Source organism: Jaculus jaculus, chromosome 20 (assembly GCF_020740685.1).
Source record: "Jaculus jaculus isolate mJacJac1 chromosome 20, mJacJac1.mat.Y.cur, whole genome shotgun sequence".
NCBI lineage: Eukaryota > Metazoa > Chordata > Mammalia > Rodentia > Dipodidae > Jaculus > Jaculus jaculus.
Genome location: NC_059121.1, coordinates 4705001 through 4730009, shown reverse-complemented (window position 1 = coordinate 4730009; position 25009 = coordinate 4705001). Strand labels below are relative to the sequence as shown.

At 46.9% G+C, this 25009-nt stretch overlaps 1 protein-coding gene across 1 annotated transcript in view; it reads right to left on the bottom strand.

The window, feature by feature from the left end:
* Positions 1-10530: 10530 nt before the first annotated feature.
* Positions 10531-25009, bottom strand: part of Hsd17b4 (hydroxysteroid 17-beta dehydrogenase 4) — a 74706-nt gene continuing 60227 nt past the window's right edge. The window contains exons 20-24 of the mRNA XM_045139015.1: positions 22438-22524; positions 18486-18572; positions 16099-16237; positions 15434-15561; positions 10531-10945 (exon numbers count right to left, since the gene is read on the bottom strand). Coding sequence (XP_044994950.1) covers positions 10856-10945; positions 15434-15561; positions 16099-16237; positions 18486-18572; positions 22438-22524 — 531 coding nt within the window. The 3' untranslated portion in view covers positions 10531-10855. The remainder of the gene's footprint in view (positions 10946-15433; positions 15562-16098; positions 16238-18485; positions 18573-22437; positions 22525-25009) is intronic.

Here is a 25009-nt window from a genome sequence, read left to right as displayed (position 1 = left end):
TTGTTTACAATGCCTGAGAGCCTGAGTTTGATTCCCCAGTATACATATAAAGCCAGATGCACAAAATGGCACGTGCTTCTGGGGATCATTCGCAATAGCAGGAGGTCTGCTGTGTACTCATTCTCCCTCTCTCTCTCTCTCTCTCTCTCTTCCCCTCTTCCCAAATAAATAATAAATTAAATTACTAGAAAACCTGCAGTTTCTGACCCAGTGCTGGATACACATTCCCCCAATTCCATTAAAGTACTTCCCTTCCATCTTTTCTGTCTACCTGAAAGCTTTTCAAAATAAGATCGAGTGGATAAAGCACATCAGGCTATGGATATTTGAAATTTATTATTTAACACTTATAGAACGTACACTATGTCCTTCATAAAAGCCAAATGAATCCTTCAGCTGCTTAATATTTTTAGCTCCTCTGCAGGAAATGTATGTATTGATGAGCATCTTCCAGACAGAATTAAATGTCTTCAGGAACTAATTTTTAACTCTAGGACATAGACTTTCCCAGAAAATACACATTTTCATTTCTTTAAAAATTGCTTAGCAGCCAGGTGTGGTGGCGCACGCCTTTCATCCCAGCACTTGGGAGGCAGAGGCCCTAGGATTGCTGTGAATTCGAGGCCAGCCCGAGACTAATTCCAGGTCAGCCTGAGCTAGAGCAAGGTCCTACCTTGAAAAACAAACAAAAATAAAGTTGTCTAGGTACAGTTTGGCCCCTTTCTCCACGCAGTAAAGAATAGCTCTGTGGGTGGGGGGGGGGGAGAATAGCTTTGGGCTGGAGAGATGGCTTAGTGGTTGCGGACTCACAAAGTGGCATATGCAAACTGGAGTTTGTTTGCAATGGCAGGAGGCCTTGGCGCACCCATTCCATCGCTCTCTCTATCTGCCTCTCTCTCGCTCTCTTTCATCGTCAAATAAATAAATAAATAAATATTTTTTAAAGTTAAAATATAGAACAGCATGGGCTTTGTGTCATAGTCATGAAATACTGGAATTTTCCATTAGGAAAATTAACAAAGCAGTAAAGTATCTCTTTACTTTAATGAAAACTCATTAAGAAGAATGGCCTTTAAAAATGAGAACTGGGCTGGAGAGATTGCTCAATGGTTAAGGCACTTGTCTACAAAACCTAAAGACCCAAGTACGATTCCCCCAAGGTGGCACATGAGTCTGGAGTTCATTTGCAGTGACTAAAGGCTTGCTCTCTCTCTCTCCCTCTCTCTCTCTCTCTCTCTCTGTGGGTGTGTGTGTGTGTGTGTCTGCTTGCAAATAAATAAAAAAAATTTATTTTATCTTTTTAAATATTTATTTATTTATTTGAGAGTGGCAGACAGACAGAGAGAGAGAGAGAGGGGGGAGAGAATGGGCGCGCCAGGGCTTCCAGCCACTGCAAACGAACTCCAGACACATGCACCCCCTTGTGCATCTGGCTAACGTGGGTCCTGGGGAATCGAGCCTCAAACCGAGGTCCTTAGGCTTCACAGGCAAGCGCTTAACCGCTAAGCCATCTCTCCAGCCCAAATAAAAATATTTTTAAAGAAAGTTTTAATATAGGGCTGGAGAGATTTATCTGTTAAAGCCACTTGCTTGCAAAGCCTGACAGCCCAGGTTCAATTCCCCAATACCCAAGTAAATCCACATGCACAAAGTGGAGCATGCATCTGCAGTTCATTAGAAAATAAAACATGAAATGACAATAAAATAGCACAAATCCATTCAAATTGTTTGAATGAGGAAAACAGGAAAGTGTTATAAAATTGGAAACTTTCTTCACTGTTGGTGGAAACATAAATTAATATAATGTGGGAAATATGGTGATTTCTCAAAAAATTAAAAGTAGGATTATCACTTGACCCAGAAATCTTACTTCTAGGTATATATTCTAAAGAACTTAAGGCAGGATGTTGTGGTCCTTTTCTCACAGTAAGCAGCATGTAAATTTCATAATCTGAAAACAGGATCTTTTTTTTTATTTTAAAGAGAGAGAAAATTAGTGCACCAGGGCCTTAACCACTGCAGTTGAACTCCAGACGCTTGCGCCACCTACTGGGCACGTGCGACCTTGTGGTTGCCTTACCTCACGTTGTATCTGGAGAGTTGAACATGGGTCCTTAGGCTTCACAGGCAAGCGCCTTAACCACTAAGCCATCTCTCTAGCCCTGAAGATAGGACCTTGGAAAGCTATTTGTATTTCCAAGTTCACTGCAACATGATTCATAGGAGCCAGTTCGTGGACGGTCGCATCGCGTACTAGGAGGATGGACCTGCGGATGATGGGAAAATTGAAACGGGCCAGTCAGAACCAAGGATAAAGACTGTAAAAAACCCAACTATTAAACTACCAAATCCAGAAACGGAAGTGCATGAAATGGGGACACAGGACCGATTTCTCCATTTCTGTTTGGGCTTCAGTCTTCCAAGCAGGTGACGAGACACGATGACACCTCCTTAGGCCACTGGAGGGCGGTGAGAGGAGAAAAAGAAGTTAGGATGCGTGAGAACACAGGCAACATTGCTCAGGAGCACTGCCTTTTGCTAGCAAACAAATGAGCTTGAAAACGGTCTCGCAACCTGTGTCTAGTACAGGGGAAAAAAAAAAAAAAAAAAAAGACCACTGGAGTAATGAGTCCATGATTAGCATAGAAAACAATTCTCCAAAGTTTATTACAAAATAATCGTGTTTTCAATCCCTATTTTAAAACCTATTACTTATTACCTGTATTAGACTTACGTTAATATTGCCTTGGCTGCATGCACATTGTTTGAACGCATATTAACCTTCAGAAATTGGAAACTGGAAATGTTTTTAAGGGGTCATTCAGGAATGAGGTTTAGGTTTGCTTTTAGAGTTTTTTTTTTAATTTTTTTTTTATTTATTTGAGAGAGAGGAAAAGAGAGAGAGAGAGAGAGAGAATGAGCATGTCAGGGCCTCCAGCCACTGCAAACAAACTCCAGATGCATGCGCCCCCTTGTGCATCCAGCTTACATGAATCCTGGAGAGTTGAACCAGGATCCTTTGGCTTTGCAGGCAAACGCCTTAACCGCTAAGCCATCTCTCCAGCCCTGCTTTTAGGATTTAATGGCAAAGCTAGGAGAATTCACTGCCATTCTCTGTACATATGGTGAACAACAAATCACAACAAAAAGCATATCCCCTGTTGAAACCTTGAAATGACTAGTTAAATTGTCAAACAGAAAGCTCTCTAATTACTTACGTTTATACCTATATGTGAGTTCTACTCTCGCTTCTGGTTGGAGGAGCTTCTCTTTTCAGATGGCGGTGACCACTGAGAGACTCAAAACTCCCCAAAGTGCTGAGCAGTGGCGTGTTCAGCACCAACAGAGAGATCTCTGTCACACCCTCCAGGGCTCGGGGACCATTGTGGAAGAGGTGGTCATAAGAACGGAAAAGCCAAGGGAAGGGAAGGAGTGCTCACAATACTGTCTTCCAGTCACAAAGAGTTCTCGATATTCATGACCTCACAATGGCTGATGCCACCTCCACATGACCTACATGACAGGAAAAAAAAAAGGATGGCATCAAAGTAGAAGACAGACTAGTTGGAAAGAAGAGATTCGGTAGAGGGGATGCAGGAGGGGAAAAACGCAAGGTAGTAGGAGGGGACTTTGATTTTGGCATAGTGTTATATCTTTGGAAATTGTCAATAAAAATGTTTTTAAAATTTTTTCTGAGATGGGCTGGAGAGATGGCTTTGCGGTTAAGGCATTTGACTGTGAAGCGTAAGGACCCCGGTTCGAGGCTCGATTCTCCAGGACCCACGTTAGCCAGATGCACAAGGGGGTGCATGCATCTGGAGTTCGTTTACAGTGGCCAGAGGCCCTGGCGTGCCCATTCTCTCTTCTCTCTCTCTCTGTCTATCTGCCTCTTTCTCTCTGTCTGTCACTTTCAAATAAGTAAATAAAAGTATACAAAAAAAAAAAAGAAGAAGAAGAAGCAGAGTGAGCGGCAGAGAGAGAGGAGGGGGGTGAGCCAGGGTGCCTCCAGCCACTGCAAACGAACTCCATATGCGTGCGCCCCCTTGTGCAGCTGGCTGATGTCCTCTGGCTTTGCAGGCCAGCGCCTTAAGCGCTAAGCCATCTCTCCAGCCAGCAACACTACCTCTTTAAGCCCTCCCTTGGCCCAAGACTTCCAGAAGGGCATTTCCCATTTAAGAACTTTTAGGACTGGAGAAAAGACTTAGCAGTTAAGGTACTTGCCTGCAAAGCCTAAGGACCTAAGTTTGATTCCCCAGAACCTACATAAACCAGATGCACATGGTGGCATACATGTCTGGAGTTTGTTTGCAATAGCTAGAAGCCCTGACACATCCAGTCTGTCTCCCTCTCTCTCTTTCTCTCTCTCTCTCGCACACACACACACACACATAAATAAATAGAAACAAATTTAAAGGGCTAGAGAGATGGTTTAGCAGTTAAGGCATTTGACTGCAAAGCTTAAGGACCCAGGTTCTACTCTCCAGGTCCCACGTAAGCCAGATGCACAAGTTGGCACATGTATCCAGAGTCTGTTTGTGGTGGCTAGAGGCCCTGGTGTGCCCATTCTCTCTCTCTGTCTCTCTCTCTCTCTCTCTGTCTCTGTCCCTCTCTCTCTCTGTCTCAAGTAAAACTAAATTTTAAAAATAGATAAATTGGAAAACAGAACTTTTATATCATCAAGTAGTAAGCAGTGAATATATCTACATATATGCCAAAACTTAGACAAAAGCTTTCAAACAAGAAAGTCTACCAGTAAAATGTGCTCTTTTGTCTGGAAAAATGGTTCTGTATTTATCTCTGACAGGCTGAAGGTCAGGAAAACCATTAGCCGCATCTTTGCACTGCCCTGGGCAACAAATCCCATCAGCCTTGTCTCGAAGCTGCTTCGCGAGCTCGCCTCTTGTGAGATTGCATTTTCAAGTGTTAAAAGAAAAATACTTATCAGAATTCTTCCCTGAAAATGAAGTCATTTCCACAGTCAAAAGGCAAAACTCAAACTTCACTAAACAAGAATTGCATGAACTGATAAGTACCGCTCACTAACCCCGTGATATTTACGACCACAAACTTCGGAGCATCCCATGATGAATGCCCTCCTGCCCGTTTCTATGACATGAAACTCTGGACTTCCAGCAGCCACCCTCTTCACGGTTCAGAACACTGAGCTGTTCATATCTAAAGTGACTGATCAAGAAGTATCCTTTCTGGGCTGGAGAGATGGCTTAGCAGTTAAGGCGTTTGCCTGCAAAGCTGAAGGACCCAGGTTCAATTCCCCAGGACCCACATAAGCCAGATGCAGAAGGTGGCGCATGCATCTCTGGAGTTTGTTTGCAGTGGCTGGAGGCCAGAGACAGCAAGCATGCCATTTCAGCATCATGAGGAATCGAGCATGGAAGAGCTGCTTGACACGGTTCCAGCCCAGCTGTCTCTTCCTTGGAAGTCCAATGTGGCCCCTCTATAGAAAAATCTTTGGCTCTCTACAGTACAGAAATATGTGGTTTTCTGTATAATATTTGTCTTTCTCCATCTTTCACTTGGTACCCCAATCTCTAAGTTTACTTTCCCAGTAAAAATTGGTGTTGGTGAAGTGTTGGTCAATGTATCTGAAAGAGGCTCTGGCATAGAATTGGAAAAACAAGAAAATGGGTCAGAGATAATTGTTTTCCTTAAAGGCCTTAAAGAAAGTCAGGCATGGAGTACAGTACACTTAGGAGGCAACAATGAACCTCCTGGAACAATGTAAAGATTGTTATATGACTAATTTTTCTAAATGGTGGCAATTGCAACAAACCATGACTCTTTACCAAGAATCCTTATAGAAAAACAACCAAAGTCAGAAAGAGTTCAATTGGGGGAACCAAAGTCTAAGTATTGGAGGGACATGAAAAGGAAAATTCAAAATAAATAATTAAAGGATACATGGATCTACTGGATCAGTGATTAATGATGGGAAGCCCCATTTGGGGTTGTTTTGCCTCTCACCTGTAATAGAGTAGTTGAAAGTTCAGGAAATCACAAGTGCTTGACCACACATACATGGGGAAAGTGTGAAAACAGTTAGTCATTATAGGGGCCTGAAGACTTTACTTAAGGTGAATAATTATGGGATTGTTTGATGATAAGGAATAACAAAAAGTTTCTATGAATTCTGTGAAATTGTACCTTTCTTGAAGTTTGTGTTTGCATGACATGATCAGAAAATAAAAGACTGAGGCTAAGAGCTGTGGCAGCAGAGAAGCAGAGAAGTAAAGAAGCATGGAAGCGTAGAAACAAACAAACAAACAAAAAACACAAAAAAATAGAAAAAGAAAAAAATAGAAAGATAGAAAAAGGAAAAAAAATAGAAACAGAGAAGCAGAGAGAGAAAGATGGAGAAACTCAGCTGCCTTCAGCATTAGCCTGTCCGCTTGCACCAGAACTTGACTTTGAGTCATTATTGGGCTGCTCCCTTTCACACCTCTCTTTGGGGAACCCTCCTTCAAGCCAGGGCTGGACCCCTACAGCTGGAGGCCCTGGCGTGCCCATTCTCTATCTGTCTGCCTCTCTCTCTCTCAAATAAATTAAAAAAAAAAACAAAAAAACGTAAAATTCCTTTCTTGCCAATCACAGTGGCGCACGCCTCTCATCCCAGCACTCGGGAGGTAGAGGTAGGAGGATCGCCGTGAGTTCAAGGCCACCCTGAGACTACACAGTGAATTCCAGGTCAGCCTGGGCTACAGCAAGACTCTACCTTAAAAAAAAAAAAGAAATCTTTGAAGACATCCCCCTCTTGTGAGGCAGGAATGGGTCTCTTTGTTTTTCTTTTTTCTTTTGTTGTTGTATTTCCTATTTGAGAGAGAGAGAGAGAGAGAAATAGGCAGGGAAAGAGAATGGGCGTGCCAGGACCACCAGACACTGCAAATGAACTCCAGATGTGCATGCCCCTTGTGCTTCTGGCTTATGTGGGTCCTGGGGCATTGAACCTGGATCCTTTGGCTTTGCAAGCAAATGCCTTAAGCCATCTTCCCAGCCCCTCTTTGTTTTAATTCTTTTTTTTTTTTTAATTTTTTTTGTTCATTTTTTATTTATTTATTTGAGAGCGACAGGCATAGAGAGAAAGACAGATGGAGGGAGAGAGAGAGAATGGGCGCGCCAGGGCTTCCAGCCTCTGCAAACGAACTCCAGACGCGTGTGCCCCCTTGTGCATCTGGCTAACATGGGACCTGGGGAACCAAGCCTCGAACCGGGGTCCTTAGGCTTCACAGGCAAGCGCTTAACCACTAAGCCATCTCTCCAGCCCTGTTTTAATTCTTAACAGATGCAGCCCTCAGTCTCTTTCTAAAAGCATCTTCCTGGAACATGTGAGCGTCACCTTCAAATAATGGTAGGAGCTCTGAGCTGTTCGCGCTGTTCCTTATCCGGTGAGGACCCTGCTGTATTCACTGATGGCTGAAAAGAACAGATTCCGCAATAAAATAAGAGGAAAAGAACTATAATCTAAGTTAACTTTTGAGCCAGGAGTGGTTGGTTGTACACGCCTTTAATCCCAGCATGCGGGAGGTAGAGGTAGGAGGATCGCCTTGAATTCGAGGCCACCCTGAGAGTACATAGTGAATTCCAGGTCAGCCTGGGCTACAGCGAGACCCAACCTTGAAAAACCAAAGCTAAATAAATAGATTCAACTTCTTACCAGTCCACAGCAAGAACCCACATACAGCTATTTAAAAAGACAACCTTGTTTAGCCACTGGAGGGGGAAGTAGGAGCCACAAACAGCACCTTCTGACTTGAAGGGGTTTCAGTGGAGACTTTGACCAGCTGAGATAAACACCGATCTCATAAAGAGTCAGGTTTCACATCAAGTATGTTTCAACCATACCTCATTCTTTCCTCTGATTTACTCTATGTAACAATAGTGAGCTCTGGTCTGAAAATTCCCAAACGAAATGAACCCTTTCATCCCTCAGTTTTCACCTTTTCCCTTAAAAAAAAAAAAAAAAATCTATTTATTAGAGACAGAGAGAGGGAGAGAGAATGGGCACACCAGGGCCTCCAGCCACTGCAAATGAACTCCAGACTCATGCACCACCATGTGCAGCTGGCTTACATGGGAACTGGAGAATCGAACCTGGTTCCTTAGTCTTCACAGGCATGTGCCTTAAATGCTAGGCAAACTCTCCAACCATTTTTTTTTCCAAGGTAGGGTCTCGCTCTAGCCCAGGCTGACCTAGAATTCACTATGTAATCTCAGGGTGGCTTCGAGCTCACAGTGATCCTCCTACCTCTGCCTCCTGACTGCTGGGATTAAAGACGTGCACCACCACACCCAGCCCACTTTCTGTCATTGATTTTTTTTTTTTTTTTTTTTTTGGTTTTTCGAGGTAGGGTCTTACTCTGGTCCAGGCTAACCTGGAATTAACTATATAGTCTCAGGGTGGTCTAGAACTCACGGTGATCCTCCTACCTCTGCCTCCCGAGTGCTGGGATTAAAGGCATGCGCCATCACGTCCAGCTGATTTCTACTTTTAAGTGTCTTACATAATAAATTTTGCATGATAAATTCCAGAATATGGGGACCTCCTATCAGAGGTAGCATCTTATGTGTACCAATCAGAAAGCTATTCTAGGGCTGGAGAGATGGCTTAGTGGTTAAGGCGCTTGCCTGAAAAAACTAAGGACCCAGGCTCGATTCCCCAGTACCCACATAAGCCAGATACACATGGTGATGCATGTGTCTGGAGTTCATTTGCAATGACTAAAGGCCCTAGTGTGCCCATTCTCTCTGTCATAATAAATAAACAAATAAATATTTTTTTCAAAAAGAAAGCCATTCTTCTATCCAGGTCCTATTCACTAAGGTTCTGTTATGAAAAACAAAAAGAACATTAAACAACTTTGGCTTAAAATCTATGTCCCACTATGAAGCTAATATGACAGCTATATGGCAAATGCTCAGCTTGTGCAGAGTTAACAAGGAAGAGCCTTGCCAGATCATGGACTTGACTGCTGGATCCTTCAGCGCAGTCCAGCACATAAAGGGGACAAAAGAATCTGTGGGTGCTGAGGACACGGTGACAAGTTACCTTTAAAAAGGACTCTCCTTGATGGCTCAGTGGTTAAGGCACTTGCCTACAAAGCCTAATGACCAAAGTTCGATTCCCCAGTACCCATGTAAAGCCAGATGCACAAAGTGGTGGATGCATCCAGAGTTCATTTGCGGTACTAGCAAGAGGTCTTGATTAACCCATTCTCATTCTCTCTCTCTTTCTCCTGTCTCTCTTAAGTAAATAAATAAAAATATTTTAAGAGGGCTTTCCTCATGGCCAATACTTTTTAAACTTAATACTTTAAAAGGATTTCGGGGGGAAGGCTGGTTTAGCAGCTAAGGCATTTGCCTGCAAAGCCAAAGAACCTAGGCTTGATTCCCCAAGACCCATGTAAGCCAGTTGCACAAGGTGACGTAGGCATCTGGAGTTCGTCATTTGCAGTGGCTAGATGCCCTGGTGTGCCTGATCTTTATCTGATTCTCTCTCTCAAAAATAAATATATAGGGCTGCAGAGATGGCTTAGCGGTTAAGCGCTTGCCTGTGAAGCCTAAGGACCCCGGTTCGCGGCTCAGTTCCCCAGGTCCCACGTTAGCCAGATGCACAGGGGGCGCACGCGTCTAGAGTTCGTTTGCAGAGGCTGGAGGCCCTGGCGTGCCCATTCTCTCTCTCTCCCTCTATCTGTCTTTCTCTCTGTGTCTGTTGCTCTCAAATAAATAAATAAATAAAAATTAAAAAATAAATAGATAAACAAAAATGCTTAAAAGGCTGGAGAGATGGCTTGGCAGTTAATACCCTTGCATGGAAAGCCAAAGACCCAGGTTCAATTCTCTAGGACCCACGTAAAGCCAGATGCACAAGGTGGCACATGCATCTGGAATTCATTTGCAGGGGCTGGAGGCCATGATGCACCCATTCTCTATGTGCCTCATTCTCTCAAAAATAAATAAATAAAAATTTTCAAGAGAGAGAACCCAAGCTATACCAGCAACCTGTACCAGTCCTTGGTGCTACAAAACCCAATCTGACTCTACCTCACATGCTCCCAAGCACCTCTCAGACAAGCCAGCAAAGGCACATTTCCCAAGCCCACTTCCTCTGAGGGAAATGTGGGGACAACAGTGATACATTCGCATTTGCAAGTGACCATCTGATGATGCAAGACCATTTGTGAAGCAAGAATGTCCTAGCCAGGCGTGGCAGCGCAAGCCTTTAAACCCAGCACTCGGGAGGCGGAGGTAGGAGGATCGCCGTGAGTTCGAGGCCACCCTGAGACAACATAGTGAACCTCAGGTCAGCCTGGACTAGAGTGAGAGCCTACCTTGGAAAAAAAAAAAAAAAAAAGAATGTCCTATCTTTGGTAAATTTACAAACATTATGAAATTATAGAATTTCAAGCAAAGACAGAAAAGAAGGAAGTTATTAGAGCACAGAGAGGTTTGTCTTAAGCACAAATGAGTGCAGGCAGGATTCATAAAAGGGGTAACAATAAAGGACAGGAAACAGTGTAGCAGGTATCAAAGTGGCCTTTATTCCCTTAATCATCTCTTCAGTGTAGGAAAGCTGTCACAGTTTCTAAAGCTACTGGATTTGGCTGCATTTCTCATTAAGACACAGATTTATGAACAGAGCAATTATGCAGTAGCTTACAGTTCCTTGTAAAAATAACGGTATGTGTAAAATTAGTAGAAAATGAACATCTGAAACATTATCTGAAGGCTGTATGGGAAGCGGCCTCCCCTGCATCTCGGTTCCGATCGGTTTGCAGAAGCAACAAGCAGACGTGGTGAGGAGGGGTTCAGCGCTCATCTGGGGTCGCGTGCGGCGAGCCCGTCACAGCTTGGCGTAGTCTTTGAGAATCATCTGCAGTTTCTGGCTCAGCAAGATGTTCCCTCTGGCCTTCAGCTTGCCACTGAAGAACGCCTGGGAAGGAGGGGAAGAATGTCAACCTCGGTGACCACGTCACATTTTATTTCTTTAAAAGGGAACTGTCCTGACTGGATATAGCTGAGTTACTGACTCTCGATGTCTAGCAATGACAGTTGAACGCTTATATAAAGCATCCATATTTTTAGCTACCTAACGGGGGAAAAAAGCTCCTGGCCGGAAGTGGTGACACACACCTTTATTCCTAGCACTTGGTGGTGGGGAGGGGGCAGAGGTAGGAGGATCGCTGTGAGTTTGAGGACAGCATGGGACTACTGAGTGGATTCCAGGTCAGCCTGGACTAGAGGGAGACCTATCTTGAAAAAAAGATAGGAAGGAGGGGAGGGAGGCTCCTGCATATTTTAGAAAAATTATAGATGGAGTTATCTGAGAAAGACAAAGAGGCAGGGGGAGAGAGAGAGAGAGAGACACAGAGAATGGGCACGCCAGGGCCTCCAACTACTGCAAACGAACTCCAGATGCTTGCGCCCCTTGCGCATCTGGCTTACGTGGCTCCTGGGGAGTCGAACCTGGGTCCTTGGGCTTCGCAGGCAAGCGCCTTCACAGCTAAGCCATCTCTCCAGCCCCTGCTCTGCTTTTTCCGTTGTGACATGTGAATTTCAGGCCGTATGAATAAAACGCGACGCTGCGCTCCAGATAATAAAACTACCTGATTCGGAACTTACAAGTCGCGTTGAAAACGTTCGTTACATCTACACCACACGCAAGGTCGGTAATGACAATCCGAGACGGCAAGGCGGTGCAGTGAACGGTAACGGCACCTGAAAACCGAGGCCGAACTCCAGGCGCGGCCACTGGGCGATGACCTCGGTCTGACCGCCGGCGCTCCTCTCGTTATCTACGGCAACGCTGCCTAAGACCCGCGGGTCTGTCGCGCAAGCCCCATGAAACAGCGTGCAAAGCCCTTGCGCAGCGTGTGACACGCGCCGAGAACACACACAGAACATCACTGGTACCGGCGGGAGGCCGGCGTGTTAGAACCTGGAGAATTTACTGACTTTCTTTAGCGGCTCTGACAGGCTTTTTGGTGGAATCCAGGTTTCCATGTTGCCATTTATCTGCACACAGGGATGTGTCAGCCTCCTCTTCTCTAAGCACGCCTCTTCTTTCTTCCGGGGAGTGGCTGCGGGCTCCGGCTAACCCTCCTGGCGGTCTACTGAATGAGGTGGTGAAAGCGCACGCCCTGAGCTGCACCCGACGTACATGCCCTCAGCTTTGCTCAAAAGCCAGGCGTGGTGGCGACACACGCCTTCAACCCCAGCGCTCGGGAGGCAGAGGTCAGAGGATCGCTGTGGGTTCAAGGCCACCCTGAGACTCCACGGTGAACTCCAGGTCAGCCTGGACTAGAGCGAGACCCTGCCTCGGAAACAAAAGGAACATTCCTATGAGCACTTGTTCAAACACTTCTCCCCTTCATCCCCTGTGGCCTGTGTTATCAGAGTCACGGTCCTCAAGGGCTGTCACACTGCATTATTTTGTCATGTTTTTGGGGGTTTTTTTTGTGTTTGTTTTTCGAGGTAGGGTCTCACTCTAGCCCAGGCTGACCTGGAATTCACTACGGAGTCTCAGGGTGGCCTCGAACTCACGGCGATCCTCCTACCTCTGCCTCCCGGGTGCGTGCGCCACCACGCCCGGCTCATGTTTTCTGTTTTGATGTTGAGATGCATCGCTGCCGCTTTTATGGGGTGACCTTCCAGATCTCTGCTGAAGATGCACTGCTCGTCTGTGAGGCGATTTCGCGTTCTGTTATTTCCAGCGTGGCTCCGTGGCGTCCTCACCCTGACCACGCTGGACTCGGACCCACCGTCTCTGCGCCCGGTGCAAGTGGAGATGCTCCAGCCGCTGGGCAGGTGCAGGGACACTGCGTGTCATTCCTACGGCGGCCGCCGCGCGCCCCCTGCCGGCGGTGCCCGGCGTTGCAGGCGCTGTCACTGCAGGCTCTCTAACTTGAAAGGTGACTCGATGCCGGAGGCTCTAGCTGCAGAGACACCTCGAGTATTTCCTCGGATTTCCACCCGTGCAAGTCCCCGTGCTCACTGAGCCCCGCTCTGCTGGATTCACAGTCTTCCCGGCGGCGTGGGGTCAGTCGCGTGGGGGCGGGCTGACGCGGGAGGCCCACGTGGGCAAGAGCATCCATCAGGTGACATCGGCCTTCTCTGCTATGGGCACACGTGTCCGTGGGGAGGGGACGATGGCCCAGGGGCTTTTCTGCGTCCAGTTCTTTCAGTCACGCAAATGCCACCCCACTCTACTGCTCACCAGAGCAGAACGGGGCTGGGGTTGGCCAAGCCTCTCCCTGGAACTTGGGGGGGGGTTTTGGGGAGGGTTGTGCAGAGTGAAGAGGTGATGGCCAGAGCTTTGGAGTCAGTGCCAAGACGACCTCAGCAGACCTGGGGGTGAGGTGAGACAGGGAATCAGAGACCCTCTCTCTGCTGCATGTGGACAGACGCTCGTGCCCAGCACTGGGAGGAGTGTGGCAAGAGCCAGGAGGGCCGAGGTTAGTGTGGGTGCCCGTGCACGACCAGGCAGACCCTGGTCCCGGCAGGCAGCGCCCCTCCTGCCCCGCTGCTCCCCTTGCTCCCTAGTTCAGCCCTCGCGGCTGGACAGCCGGGCTTGGTTGATGCGGTGGCTACTGGTGGGAAACGCGATGGAATGTCCCTGAGGTGTCAGACGAGGAGGGGCGACCTGGACCGCGACGCTGCCCCAACCCAGACACAGGCTGCGGCCCAAGATGACCGCCACCTGCCGCCCCTCGGGGAAGTCCCCTGCCCGAGCCAGGGGCAGCGAGGCCCTCGAGCTTAATGCAGTGATGCTGTGAGCCTTCGGAGTTGTGCAAGTGTCCAGGGAGCACGCTGGCGCGGGGGAGCGCAGGCGTCCGCCCCTCCGCCGCGCCGCGGTCCAGGTCTGGGGCTTGGACACGATTTCTCCTCCGCGGTGAGCAGCTGTGCGCACACCTGCTGCTGAGCTTCTCTGCGGAAAGCAGCCGAGTGTGGGGAGCCGTGAAGTCATGCTGGCCTCCTTCCTTCATCGTCTTCTTCATTTCCTACACTTACAGAACGATCGCTCGGCGCCTGACATGCAGAGTTCCAGTGTCTACACAGCCGGACCTAGCGCCGTCGACCTTGTGCTCCGTGCTGGCTTGAGCCTACGCCAGTCTTGCTGCGGCATCTACGGCAGCTGCAGGACTCCAGGCCACACTCTTGGCTGTGGACAGACTTCCGGGCACGCTATGGCGAAGCAAACGCTAGGCAAGGGGAGTGTGGTGCTCGAGTCGAGATGTCCCCCTGTCAGCTCGGGTGTTCTGCGTGCTTGGTTCCCACATGGTGGCCACGTGGGAAGTGGCGCCTTGCTGGGGGCGGGGGTGCTCTTGGAGCGGATCCTGAGGTTCAGTAGCCCCCAGCCTGGCAGAGTGACTCAGCTCCCTCCTGCTGCTACTGCCCACCTGTGGTTGGCAAGGAGGTGGCGTCCAGCCTCTGCTCTGCCAGGCTTTCCCCTGCCGTCATGGAGCTTCCCTTTGAGAACGTAAGTCAAAAGGAAAGGCTTTCCTCCTGGGCTGGAAAGATGGTACAGCAGGCAAAGGCACTGGCTGGCAAAGTCTGCCTCCCCAGGTTCAATGCCCCAGCAACACACAAAACCAGGTGCACACAGCAGCACATGCACCTACAGTTGGTCTGTTGCAGCAAGAAGCTCTGGTACACCCAGATTCATTCTCTCTCCCCCCTCATAAACAAATAAAAATATACTTTAAAAAACGCTCTTGTCATCACCTGCTAATGGTCAGGTGCTTTACCCCAGCAACGAGAAGGAAGCTACAACAGGCAGTAAAGGAAGTAAATGACATATTCAAAATGTCTAGTCATGGGCTGTTGGGATGACTCAGTGCTTACTTGCCAAGCCAAAGGACCTAAGTTCAATTCTCCAGGACCCACATAAACCAGATACACAATCTGACACACGCGTCTGGAGTTCGTTTGCAATGGCTGGAGGCCCTGGCACACGCATTCTCTCTCTCTCCCTCTTTCTCTTACTCTCTCAAATAAATAAATAAATAAAATTTTAAAAGAAGAATTTCACTCACAAAATTGTTTTTAAAAGTCTCAGCTGAAATTAAAAATATATATATATGGCCTGGCTGGAGAGATGGGTTAGCAGTTAAGGCACTTGCCTGTGAAACCTAAGGACCCATGTTCGATTCCCCAGTACTCATGTAAGCTAAGTGCACAAGGTGGGGCACATATCTGGAGTTTGTTTGCAGTGGCTAGAGGCCCTGACACACCCATACTCTCTCTTTCTCTCTCGCTCCTTCTCTATCAAATGAATAAATAAATAAAATATGACCTGTCAGTGAGACTATTAGGACTAACTGTGGAATCTTATAAATGAAAATCTGGAGGTCAGAATGAAAACCACGACGCCCAGCAGGAAGAAGCAAGGACGGATTAATTAAAATTATGTCAACGATACCTTCTGAGGGTCAAGCTTGCCCAGGACCACGTCCAGGAAGTCTTCGTCCGAGATGATGATGGTTGTATCGGCAGAGCCTCTCGCAGGGCCTGGGTACACCTCTCCAGAGCCGCTCTTCAGGTCAATAGCTGGGCGGAGCAGAGAAGACACGCGCGTCACCGTGAAAGTGCAGTGAAGGAGCAAAGCAGAAGCAACTCGCACAGCTTCCGAGTTAACGTGGTGTCTACTGCAGGCCGGTTCCTCACTCTACGCTGCACTGTCGAACCTCAGAAACATTTTGTAACAACTTATCTTTATGTATTTATAAGAAAGAGAGCGAGCCGGGCGTGGTGGCGCACGCCTTTAATCCCAGCACTCGGGAAGCAGAGGTAGGAGGATTGCCATGAGTTCAAGGCCAGCCTGAGACTACATAGTGAATTCCAGGTCAGCCTGGGCTAGAGTGAGACTCTACCTCAATAAACCAAAAATAAGTAAATAAATAAAATAAAATAAAGCCTTTTTATTTTTCCCCATAAACTAATTGTTCCTGGTCAGGTATTTTGTCCCAGCAATGAGAAACTAACTCAGACTTATTCACCTTCAATGAGACGGCCATTATTACAACAAGTAAACTGTCTCTCGCCTCGTCGCTACCTTGGACTACGTGAAATCGGAACGCGGCTTACTCCACTTGGCTGCGGTGTCTCCGCCTCTGGTGATGTGCCACTCGAACACGGCGTTCACTTTCTTCACCACCTCGGGCCCGATGTCCTTAAGGCGCCGACCGATCTCTCCAAACACAAGAGCACTCTGCAGCTCCCCAGCCTGACCAAAAATATTATAATAATTTCTATAAAAATGACTCACAAAAGTTTGCAAATGCATTTAATAAGCTATTTGCAAAAACCGACAAACAGGACTGGAGAGATGGCTTAGTGGTTAAGGCGCATGCCTGCGAAGCCTAAGGATCCCGGTTCAATTCTCCAGGTCCCACGTAAGCCAGATGCACATGGTGATGCAGCGTCTGGAGTTCGTTTGCAATGGCTAGAGGCCCTGGCATGCCCGTTCTCTCTCTCTCTCTACTAAACAAACAAATAAATAAAATAAAAATAACCTAGAAATTAAAAAACTGTTAAACAAGTATTTTCTTAACACTAGGCTTTTTCATACCTTCCCTATGTTTCTGTCATCCAGAACCTCATTTGCCAACAAGTCAATTCTACTTTTTTCAGGATTCAAAAATAATATTTAAAAGTGAATTGGGGGGGTGTGGAGAAGGTGCTTGCCTGCAAAAGCCAAAGGACCCAGGTCTGACTCCCCAGTACCCAAGTAAGCCAGATGCACAAGGGGACGCACACATCTGGGGTTCGTTAGCAGTGGTTGGAGGCCCTGGCATACTCATTCTTTCTCTCTCTCTCCCCTGCCTATTTCCCTCTCTCTCCTTCTCAAGTAAATAAAGAAAAATAGCCAGGCATGGTGGCGCACGCCTTTAATCCCAGCACTTGAGAGGCAGAGGTAGGAGAATCGCTGTGAGTTCAAGGCCACCCTGAGACTATATAGTGAATTCCGTGTCAGCCTGGGCTAGAGTGAGACCCTACCTCAAAAAACAAACAAAAAAAAAGTATTTATAAATAAATAAAAGTGAGTTGGGGGCAGGATAGCCTATGTTCTAGTTAACTGAAAGACATGGAGTAAATCTCCCAACTTCTATGGTTTTAACACTTTTGTTTATAAAATGTGAGTAAAGTGCATGGAACTTGAAAATTTTTCTAAAATTTCATAGACTTCCTTTTATCTTAGATTACCCTTACAAGATTTTAATATATAATCACTTTTGTGGTAACATGGGTTTATGAAAAGAATTGAAGATCATAGGGTGTAAAAATCTCCTTATTAAGTTCATATTTTGGATACAGAGCATAAATACTTTTATTAAAAACCTCAAAGCATTACAAGAGAATATAAATATTTTAATAAAACATGCTGTTGTTTTCCATCACTATATACAAATCTTTAAACTAAAAAAATTTCAAGTTACTTAACTTTTTCAGCTATTTTCCTGCAAGGCTTTTTTTTTTTATATTACTCATTAAAAAACGATTTAGGGGAGCCGGGCGTGGTGGCGCACGCCTTTAATCCCAGCACTCGGGAGGCAGAGGTAGGAGGATTGCCATGAGTTCAAGGTCAGCCTGAGATGACAGAGTTAATTCCAGGTCAGCCTGGACCAGAGTGAGACCCTACCTTGAAAAACCAAAAAAAAAAAAAAAAAATCGATTTAGGGGGCTGGAGAGATGGCTTAGCAGTTAAGGTACTTGCCTGCAAAGCCTAAGCACCCCGGTTCAATTTCCCAATACCCACATAAGCCAGATGAACAAGGTGGCGCATGCATCTGGAATTCGCTTACAATGGTTAGAGGCCCTGGAATGTTCATTCTCTCTCTGTCTCTCTCTCAAATAAATAAATAAATATTTAAAAAACTAATTTAGAAAGTCATGTGTGGTGGTGCACGCCTTTAATCCCACCACTTGGGAGGCAGAGATAGGAGGACTGCCGTGAGTTGGAGGCCACCCTAAGACTATATGGTGAATTCCAGGTCAGCCTGAGCTAGAGCAAGACCCTAATCAAAAAAAGAAAGAAAGAAAGAAAGAGAGAGAGGGGGGGGGGAGGGAGGGAGGGAGGGAGGGAAGGGGAAGGGAAAGGGGAAGGGGAAGGAGAGGGAAGAAAGGGAGGGAAAAAAATACTGATTTAGTTACTAACTCTAGAACTAGACAACTATTTTCTCTTAAAAGATCCTAGTATTCTGAAAACAAGTTTTTAAAACTTCTAAGATACCAAAATAGTTTTTTATTCTATCCTGGTTTGAGTTAATCACTCACTTTAAGAATTCTGAGGAGGGGAGGGAGGGTATTACCATGGGATATTTTTTATAATCATGGAAAATGTTAATAAAAATTGAGAAAAAAAATAATTTTGAGTCCTTCATAGTTTTAAAAACAGTCTGAACAATTAGGAAGTGATACCAACTTGAAATCTTGAATAAAGATGTGGCTTGGAAGGCAGTTTTTATACCTACCTTAGAGGGCGTCTTAGCTGAGGCACCAGATGCTGGCACAAGATCCACATATGCGTTTGAAATCACAATGTCTCCAGTTTCTTGGATCTGACAAAAAATGAGGAAGGGAGGGAGGGACAGAAAAAATTCAGTATGATTCCAGTGGAAGCACAATTCCACTGTAACATCCACCAGTCAATTTAAAAATTGTGGTTTTTTTATTCACATGAAAACAAAAGGCCAAATAAAACAAAAAGGTCACTAGTGTAAATGACAAGGTGTGCATGAACATTTTCTGTCTTGATATAACTGCCACTAATCCCAGCTACAGAATCAGGGACAGCCACTGGGCGTGGGGGCGCATGCCTTTAATCCCAGCACTCCAGAGGCAGAGGTAGGAGGATCGCCGTGAGTTCGAGGCCACCCTGAGAGTACAGAGTGAATTCCAGGTCAGCCTGGGCTAGAGCGAGACTCGACTTCAGGGGGGAAAAAAAAACAAATCAATGAAAGCCATTGTAAGGAAAAGAAAAGGCTATGACCAGGCCTCATCTCCCAACATATCAAACGAAGTGACGTGCCATGGAGCTGAGGCACTGGCACTTGGGCATTCTTTTGACCTAACACTGAGCGTTTTTAGTGGGCAGGGTGAGAACACTGAGTGCTTATAGGCAGAGAGCAGTCAAATGCACGGGGCACATGATACCACCCGACAGAGCAAACCTGTTAATACATAACAAACAGGAATAAAACTGGCGAGGAACAGGTGACAGCAGCATTTGTGAAGTAGTAATTCTACGTCTTATTTCAAATTGGGTGTACGCATAACAAAATGAGCATCTACACAGAATTTTATCTAAACTGTCATTAAGGAACTTCTAATTCCTTTATGTCAGGTTTATGACAGTGGCTCGTCTGCCACCAAAATTACAGCATTGTGGGCCAGGCTGACAATCCTAACACTTAGGAATTCAAATGACAAAGAGCCTGTCTTAGCCTGGGACTGAAAGAAAGTTTCAGACCACACTGAGCTTAAGCAGCAAGACCTTATATAAAAAATTAGGGCTGGAGAGATGGCTTAGCAATTAAGTAAGCACTTGACTGTGAAACCTAGGAACCCTGGTTCGAGGCTTAATTCCCCAGGACTCACGTTAGCCAAATGCACAAGGGGGCGCACGCGTCAGGAGTTGGTTTGCAGTGGCTGGAGGCCCTGGCGCGCCCATTCTCTCTCTCTCTCTCTCTCTCTTTCTATCTATCTATCTATCTATCTGACTCTATGTCGCTCTCAAATAAATAACTAAAAAAAAATTTGGGGGGGGGGGTTTCAAGGTAGGGTCTCACTCTAGCCCAGGCTGACCTGGAATTCACTATGGAGTCTCAGGGTGGCCTCGAACTCACAGCGATCCTCCTACCTCTGCCTCCCGAGTGCTGGGATTAAAGGTGTGCACCACCATGGCCAGTATAAAAAAATGTTTAAATGTAGATAAGATTAACCTTAAAAAAATAATTAAGTAATTACAGTATGGCCACATAAATATAGAATACATTTCCAAAAGATAAGGTAGCACATAGCAAAACCTGGATTTTGATCAAAACCTCACTTGACAACTTCCCTCCGTACTTCGAGTGGGGTGGGATATCGTTGACGTTGCTCAATTGTGTTCAAGTCACATACGGTGAAAAACACAGATACAATTAATGAGCAAGCTACACTTCAGCAAATTACTTCTAATATCACATAAGCATATTTTGAAACATTATTTAAAGTGTTTCTTAAAATGTCAGAAAGGAGCTGGGTGTGGTGGCAAACGCCTTTAATCCCAGCACTCAGGAGGCAGAGGTAGGTGGATCACTGTGAGTTCGAGGCCACCCTGAGAATACAAAGTGAATTTTGGGTCAAGACCCTATCTCAAAAAAAACAAAACCTTCGGGCTTGGTGGTGCACGCCTTTAATCCCAGCATTCGGGAGGCAGAAGTAGGAGGAGTGAGTTCGAGGCCAGCCTGAGACTACATAGTGAATTCCAGGTCAGCCTGAGCCAGAGTGAGACCCTACCTTGAAACTCCCCCCCCCCAAAAAAAAAGATCTTTCAGAGTTACAAACACGATATGGAAAAAGAGGTGCTGGGGTGTGAGCTGCATGTGACCCCAGTTCAACCAACTGCCGCGTGCCAGGAACCAGCCATTTAGAGCGTCCGCGTTCTCTTTGGAGCTTGAGTGTCTGTACTTCGAGGCGCACGGGTTCTCGGGAGTAAAGATGGAAACGGGGCGTGCTCAGCCCTTCTCAGTGAAGGACAGCTGCTACTGTGACGCCCGGCGGGGCTGACCCTACCCCATACCGTACAAAACAAACAGGAGAGGAGCTAGCTAGTTAACTGTGCAACAGAACTATTTCTAAGACTCAACTAGGGGCTGGAGAGATGGCTTAGCGGCTAAGGGGTTTGCCTGCAAAGCCGAAGGACCTCGGTTCGATCCCCCAGGACCCACGTAAGCCAGATGCACAAGGGGGCACACACATCTGGAGTTCATTTGCAGTGGCTGGAGGCCCTGGAGCACCCATTCTCTCCCTCTCTCTCTCTGCTTCTCTCTCTCTCAAATAAATAAATAAAAATAAAGCTAAAAAAAAAAAAAAGATCTTGTTAAAAAAAAACTCAATTAGGGCTGGGAAGATGGCTCAGCAGTTAATATGCTTGCCTGCAAAGCCTAAGGACCCAGGTTCAATTCCCCAGGAGCCACGTAAGGCCAGATGCACAAGGGGGCGCACGCATCTAGAGTTTGTAGTGGCTGGAGGCCCTGGTGTGCCCATTCTCTCTCCCTCTCTCTCTGCTTACAAATAAGTTAATTTTTAAAAACTAAAATAATAAAATGCAACTAATGAAGCAATAGCTTTATCTATCTTATTGGAGTGTTACTGAATCTGACCACAGAGCTACTTAAATCTATAGGGAGACACTCCCGTCTACCTGCCTTGTTGAGAACTGGTCACTAGGCCGAGGCCCCAGGAGGAAAGACGGCAACTCAGCGATTCCTGCGTGAGGGAGATCACAGGACTTCTGTGGGAAGGAGGACAGGCAAGCACACGGGACACGATCTCCTCCCTGTTCTCTAGGGCGTTACCAGCTTTGGCGCGGACCCAGCAGCATTATTTTGGAATGCCTTCCCTGTACGACTCTATAAACTGCTGTTCCGATCCTCTTTCAAAGCTTACTAAGGATCTTTCATTCGTGTATTAGAGAAAATTACAACTCTGGTCTGGGCTGACCTGGCACTCTGTGGGCCCAGGCTGGCTTCAAACTCACAGCAATCTTCCTACTTCTGCCTCCCTGGCGCTGGGATTAAAGCTGTGCACCAACAGACATGGCAGATTTGGTTTTTTGCTCTTCTTTTTTAGGGGACGAGGAATGAAACAGGGTCTCACTATGTAGCACAAGCTGGACCTGAACTCCTCATCCTCCTGCCTTGGCATATGCCACCACACCTGGCTCTGGCTCATGCGTGGTGGCACACACCTTTAATCCCAGCACTCAGGAGGCAAAAGCAGGAGAATCGCCATGAGTTCGAGGCCACCCCCTGAGAATACATAGTGAATTCCAGGTCAGCCTGAACTAGAAAAAAAGAACAAAAAAAAAAAAATCAAAAAAAAAAAGAAAATTACAAACAGGGCATTTATCACGTGTCCCTATTACTAAACACAACAATGCCGGCAGAAGCCTGGAGAGACGGCTCAATGGTCAAAGGCGCTTGCTCGCAAAGCCTGGCAGCCCGAGTTCGATTCCTCAGTAAGTGAGACGCACGGAGCGCTGCGTGCATCTGGAGTTCATTTGCGGTGACAGGCGGCCCTGGAACGCCCAGCGCCTCCTCCCCCTCGGGTGCTCTGCTCACAAATAAGCGAAGACAGACATTTGTAAAACATGCCGGGAGAGAGCAGAGTGAACGTGCGTGCCGAGGAGGTGACGGCGCACTTCCACGTGAGCCGTACCTTGGTCTGAAAATGAATTCTGTTCCCTTCCTTCCACATCTCAGTTTGGAGAGTTTGTCCCGGATACACTGGCTTGGCGAAACGAGCCTTTAAAAGACAAGAGTTTGGGGTTAAAAATAATTTAAGATGAAATGCTTCTTTTGTGATGGACGTTTGAGGGATCTTAACGCGAGAGGAAGAAAGTAGAAGCTTAAATATAGTAAGGTCACAAAGGATCTCAAAACACAGAGAAGCTGTACCCACAGGATACAGATGGTTCTGCACACGTAAGACACTCCCGTCTTTCCTAGGGAAGAACCAGGAAGCAGCACTTGAGCATGACAATCAAAGAGCAAAGCCATACCCTAAACGGTAAGTAATACAGGTAACCACCAGGATAATTTAAAGTGTGACTCATGGGGCTGGAGAGATGGCTTAGCGGTTAAGGAGCTTGCCTGCAAAGACAAGGACACTGGTTCGATTCCCCAGGAGCCACATAAGCCAGATGCACAAGGTGGCGCATGTGTCTGGAGTTTGTGTGCAATGGCTGGAGGTCCTGGTACACCCAGTGTGTGTGTGTGTGTGTGTGTGTGTGTGTGTGTCTCAAAGTGAGTAAATAAATAAAACCATATTTAAAGTGTGACTCACTAATCTGGGGGTTGAGGCTTGGAGTAATTACACACAGCAAAAATAAATCCACATTTCAGTTCATACTTTCCATATTACTGCACAAAATCTGCATACACATTGCTGACTAAGAATGGTCCTGGGCTGGAGAGATGGCTTAGTGGTTAAAGTACTTGCCTGCAAAGCCAAAGGACCTCAGTTCGCTTCCCTAGGGCCCACGTAAGCCAGATGCGCAAGGGGGCACATCAATCTGGTGTTCATTTGCAGTGGCTGGAAGCCTTGGCACACTCTCGCTCACGCTCGCTCGCTCTCTCATTCTCTCTCTCTCCTTCTTTCTCTCTCCAAAACAATAAATAAAAATAAAATATTAAAAAAAAGAATGGTTCTAATAAACGCGTACCACTGAGCATTACCAAGGGGAAGCATCAAAAATATGTCTTCACTGTTGCATGGAAAATAAAGTAATAACCAGTTTTGAAGCTATCTGGCACTGTCCACCTAGATTTCAAGTATACAACTCTCTTAAAAATTTTACTTATAGCCAGACGTGACGGTGCACACCTTGGATCCCAGCACTGATGAGGTAGATGTAGGAGGATCATTGTGAGTTACTACAGAGTAAATTCCAGGTCAGCTTGGGCTAAAGTGAGACTTTACCTCAAAAAAAGAAAAAATAAAGAGGGCTAGAGAGATGGCTTAGCAGTTAAGCGCTTGTCTGTGAAGCCTAAGGGCCCTGGTTTGAGGCTCAATCCCCAGGACCCACGTTAGCCAGATGCACAAGGGGGCGCACGCGTCTGGAGTTCGTTTGCAGAGGCTGGAAGCCCTGGCGCGCCCATTCTCTCGTTCTCTCTCCACAGAAAGGAAGGGAGGAGGGAGGGAAGAGACTGTGACTTGGAGAGACACTTTGAGCTTAAGTGCACTTTGCACCAAAGGTGAGCAGACACACACACAGCACACACACACAGCACACACACACAGCACACACACACACAGCACACACACACAGCACACACACACACAGCACACACACACAGCACACACACAGCACACACGCACAGCACACACGCACAGCACACACACACAGCACACACGCACAGCACACACACACACAGCACACACGCACAGCACACACACACAGCACACACACACACAGCACACACACAGCACACACACACAGCACACACTCACAGCACACACGCACAGCACACACACACAGCACACACACGCACAGCACACACACAGCACACACACACACACAGCACACACGCACAGCACACACGCACAGCACACACGCACAGCACATACACAGCACACACACACACAGCACACACGCACAGCACACACACAGCACACACGCACAGCACACACACACAGCACACACACACAGCACACACACACAGCACACACACAGCACACACGCACAGCACACACGCACAGCACACACACACACAGCACACACGCACAGCACACACACAGCACACACGCACAGCACACACGCACAGCACACACACAGCACACACGCGCAGCACACACACACAGCACACACACAGCACACACACACAGCACATGCACAGCACACACACACAGCACACGCACAGCACACACACAGCACACACACAGCACACACGCGCACAGCACACGCATAGCACACGCACAGCACACGCACAGCACACACACACAGCACACACACACAGCACACACACAGCACACACACACAGCACACACACAGCACACACACAGCACACACACACACAGCACACACACAGCACACACACACACACAGCACACACGCACAGCACACACACACAGCACACAAACAGCACACACACAGCACACACACAGCACACACACAGCACACACACACACAGCACACACAGCACACACACAGCACACACGCACAGCACACACACAGCACACACGCGCAGCACACACACACAGCACACACACAGCACACACACACACAGCA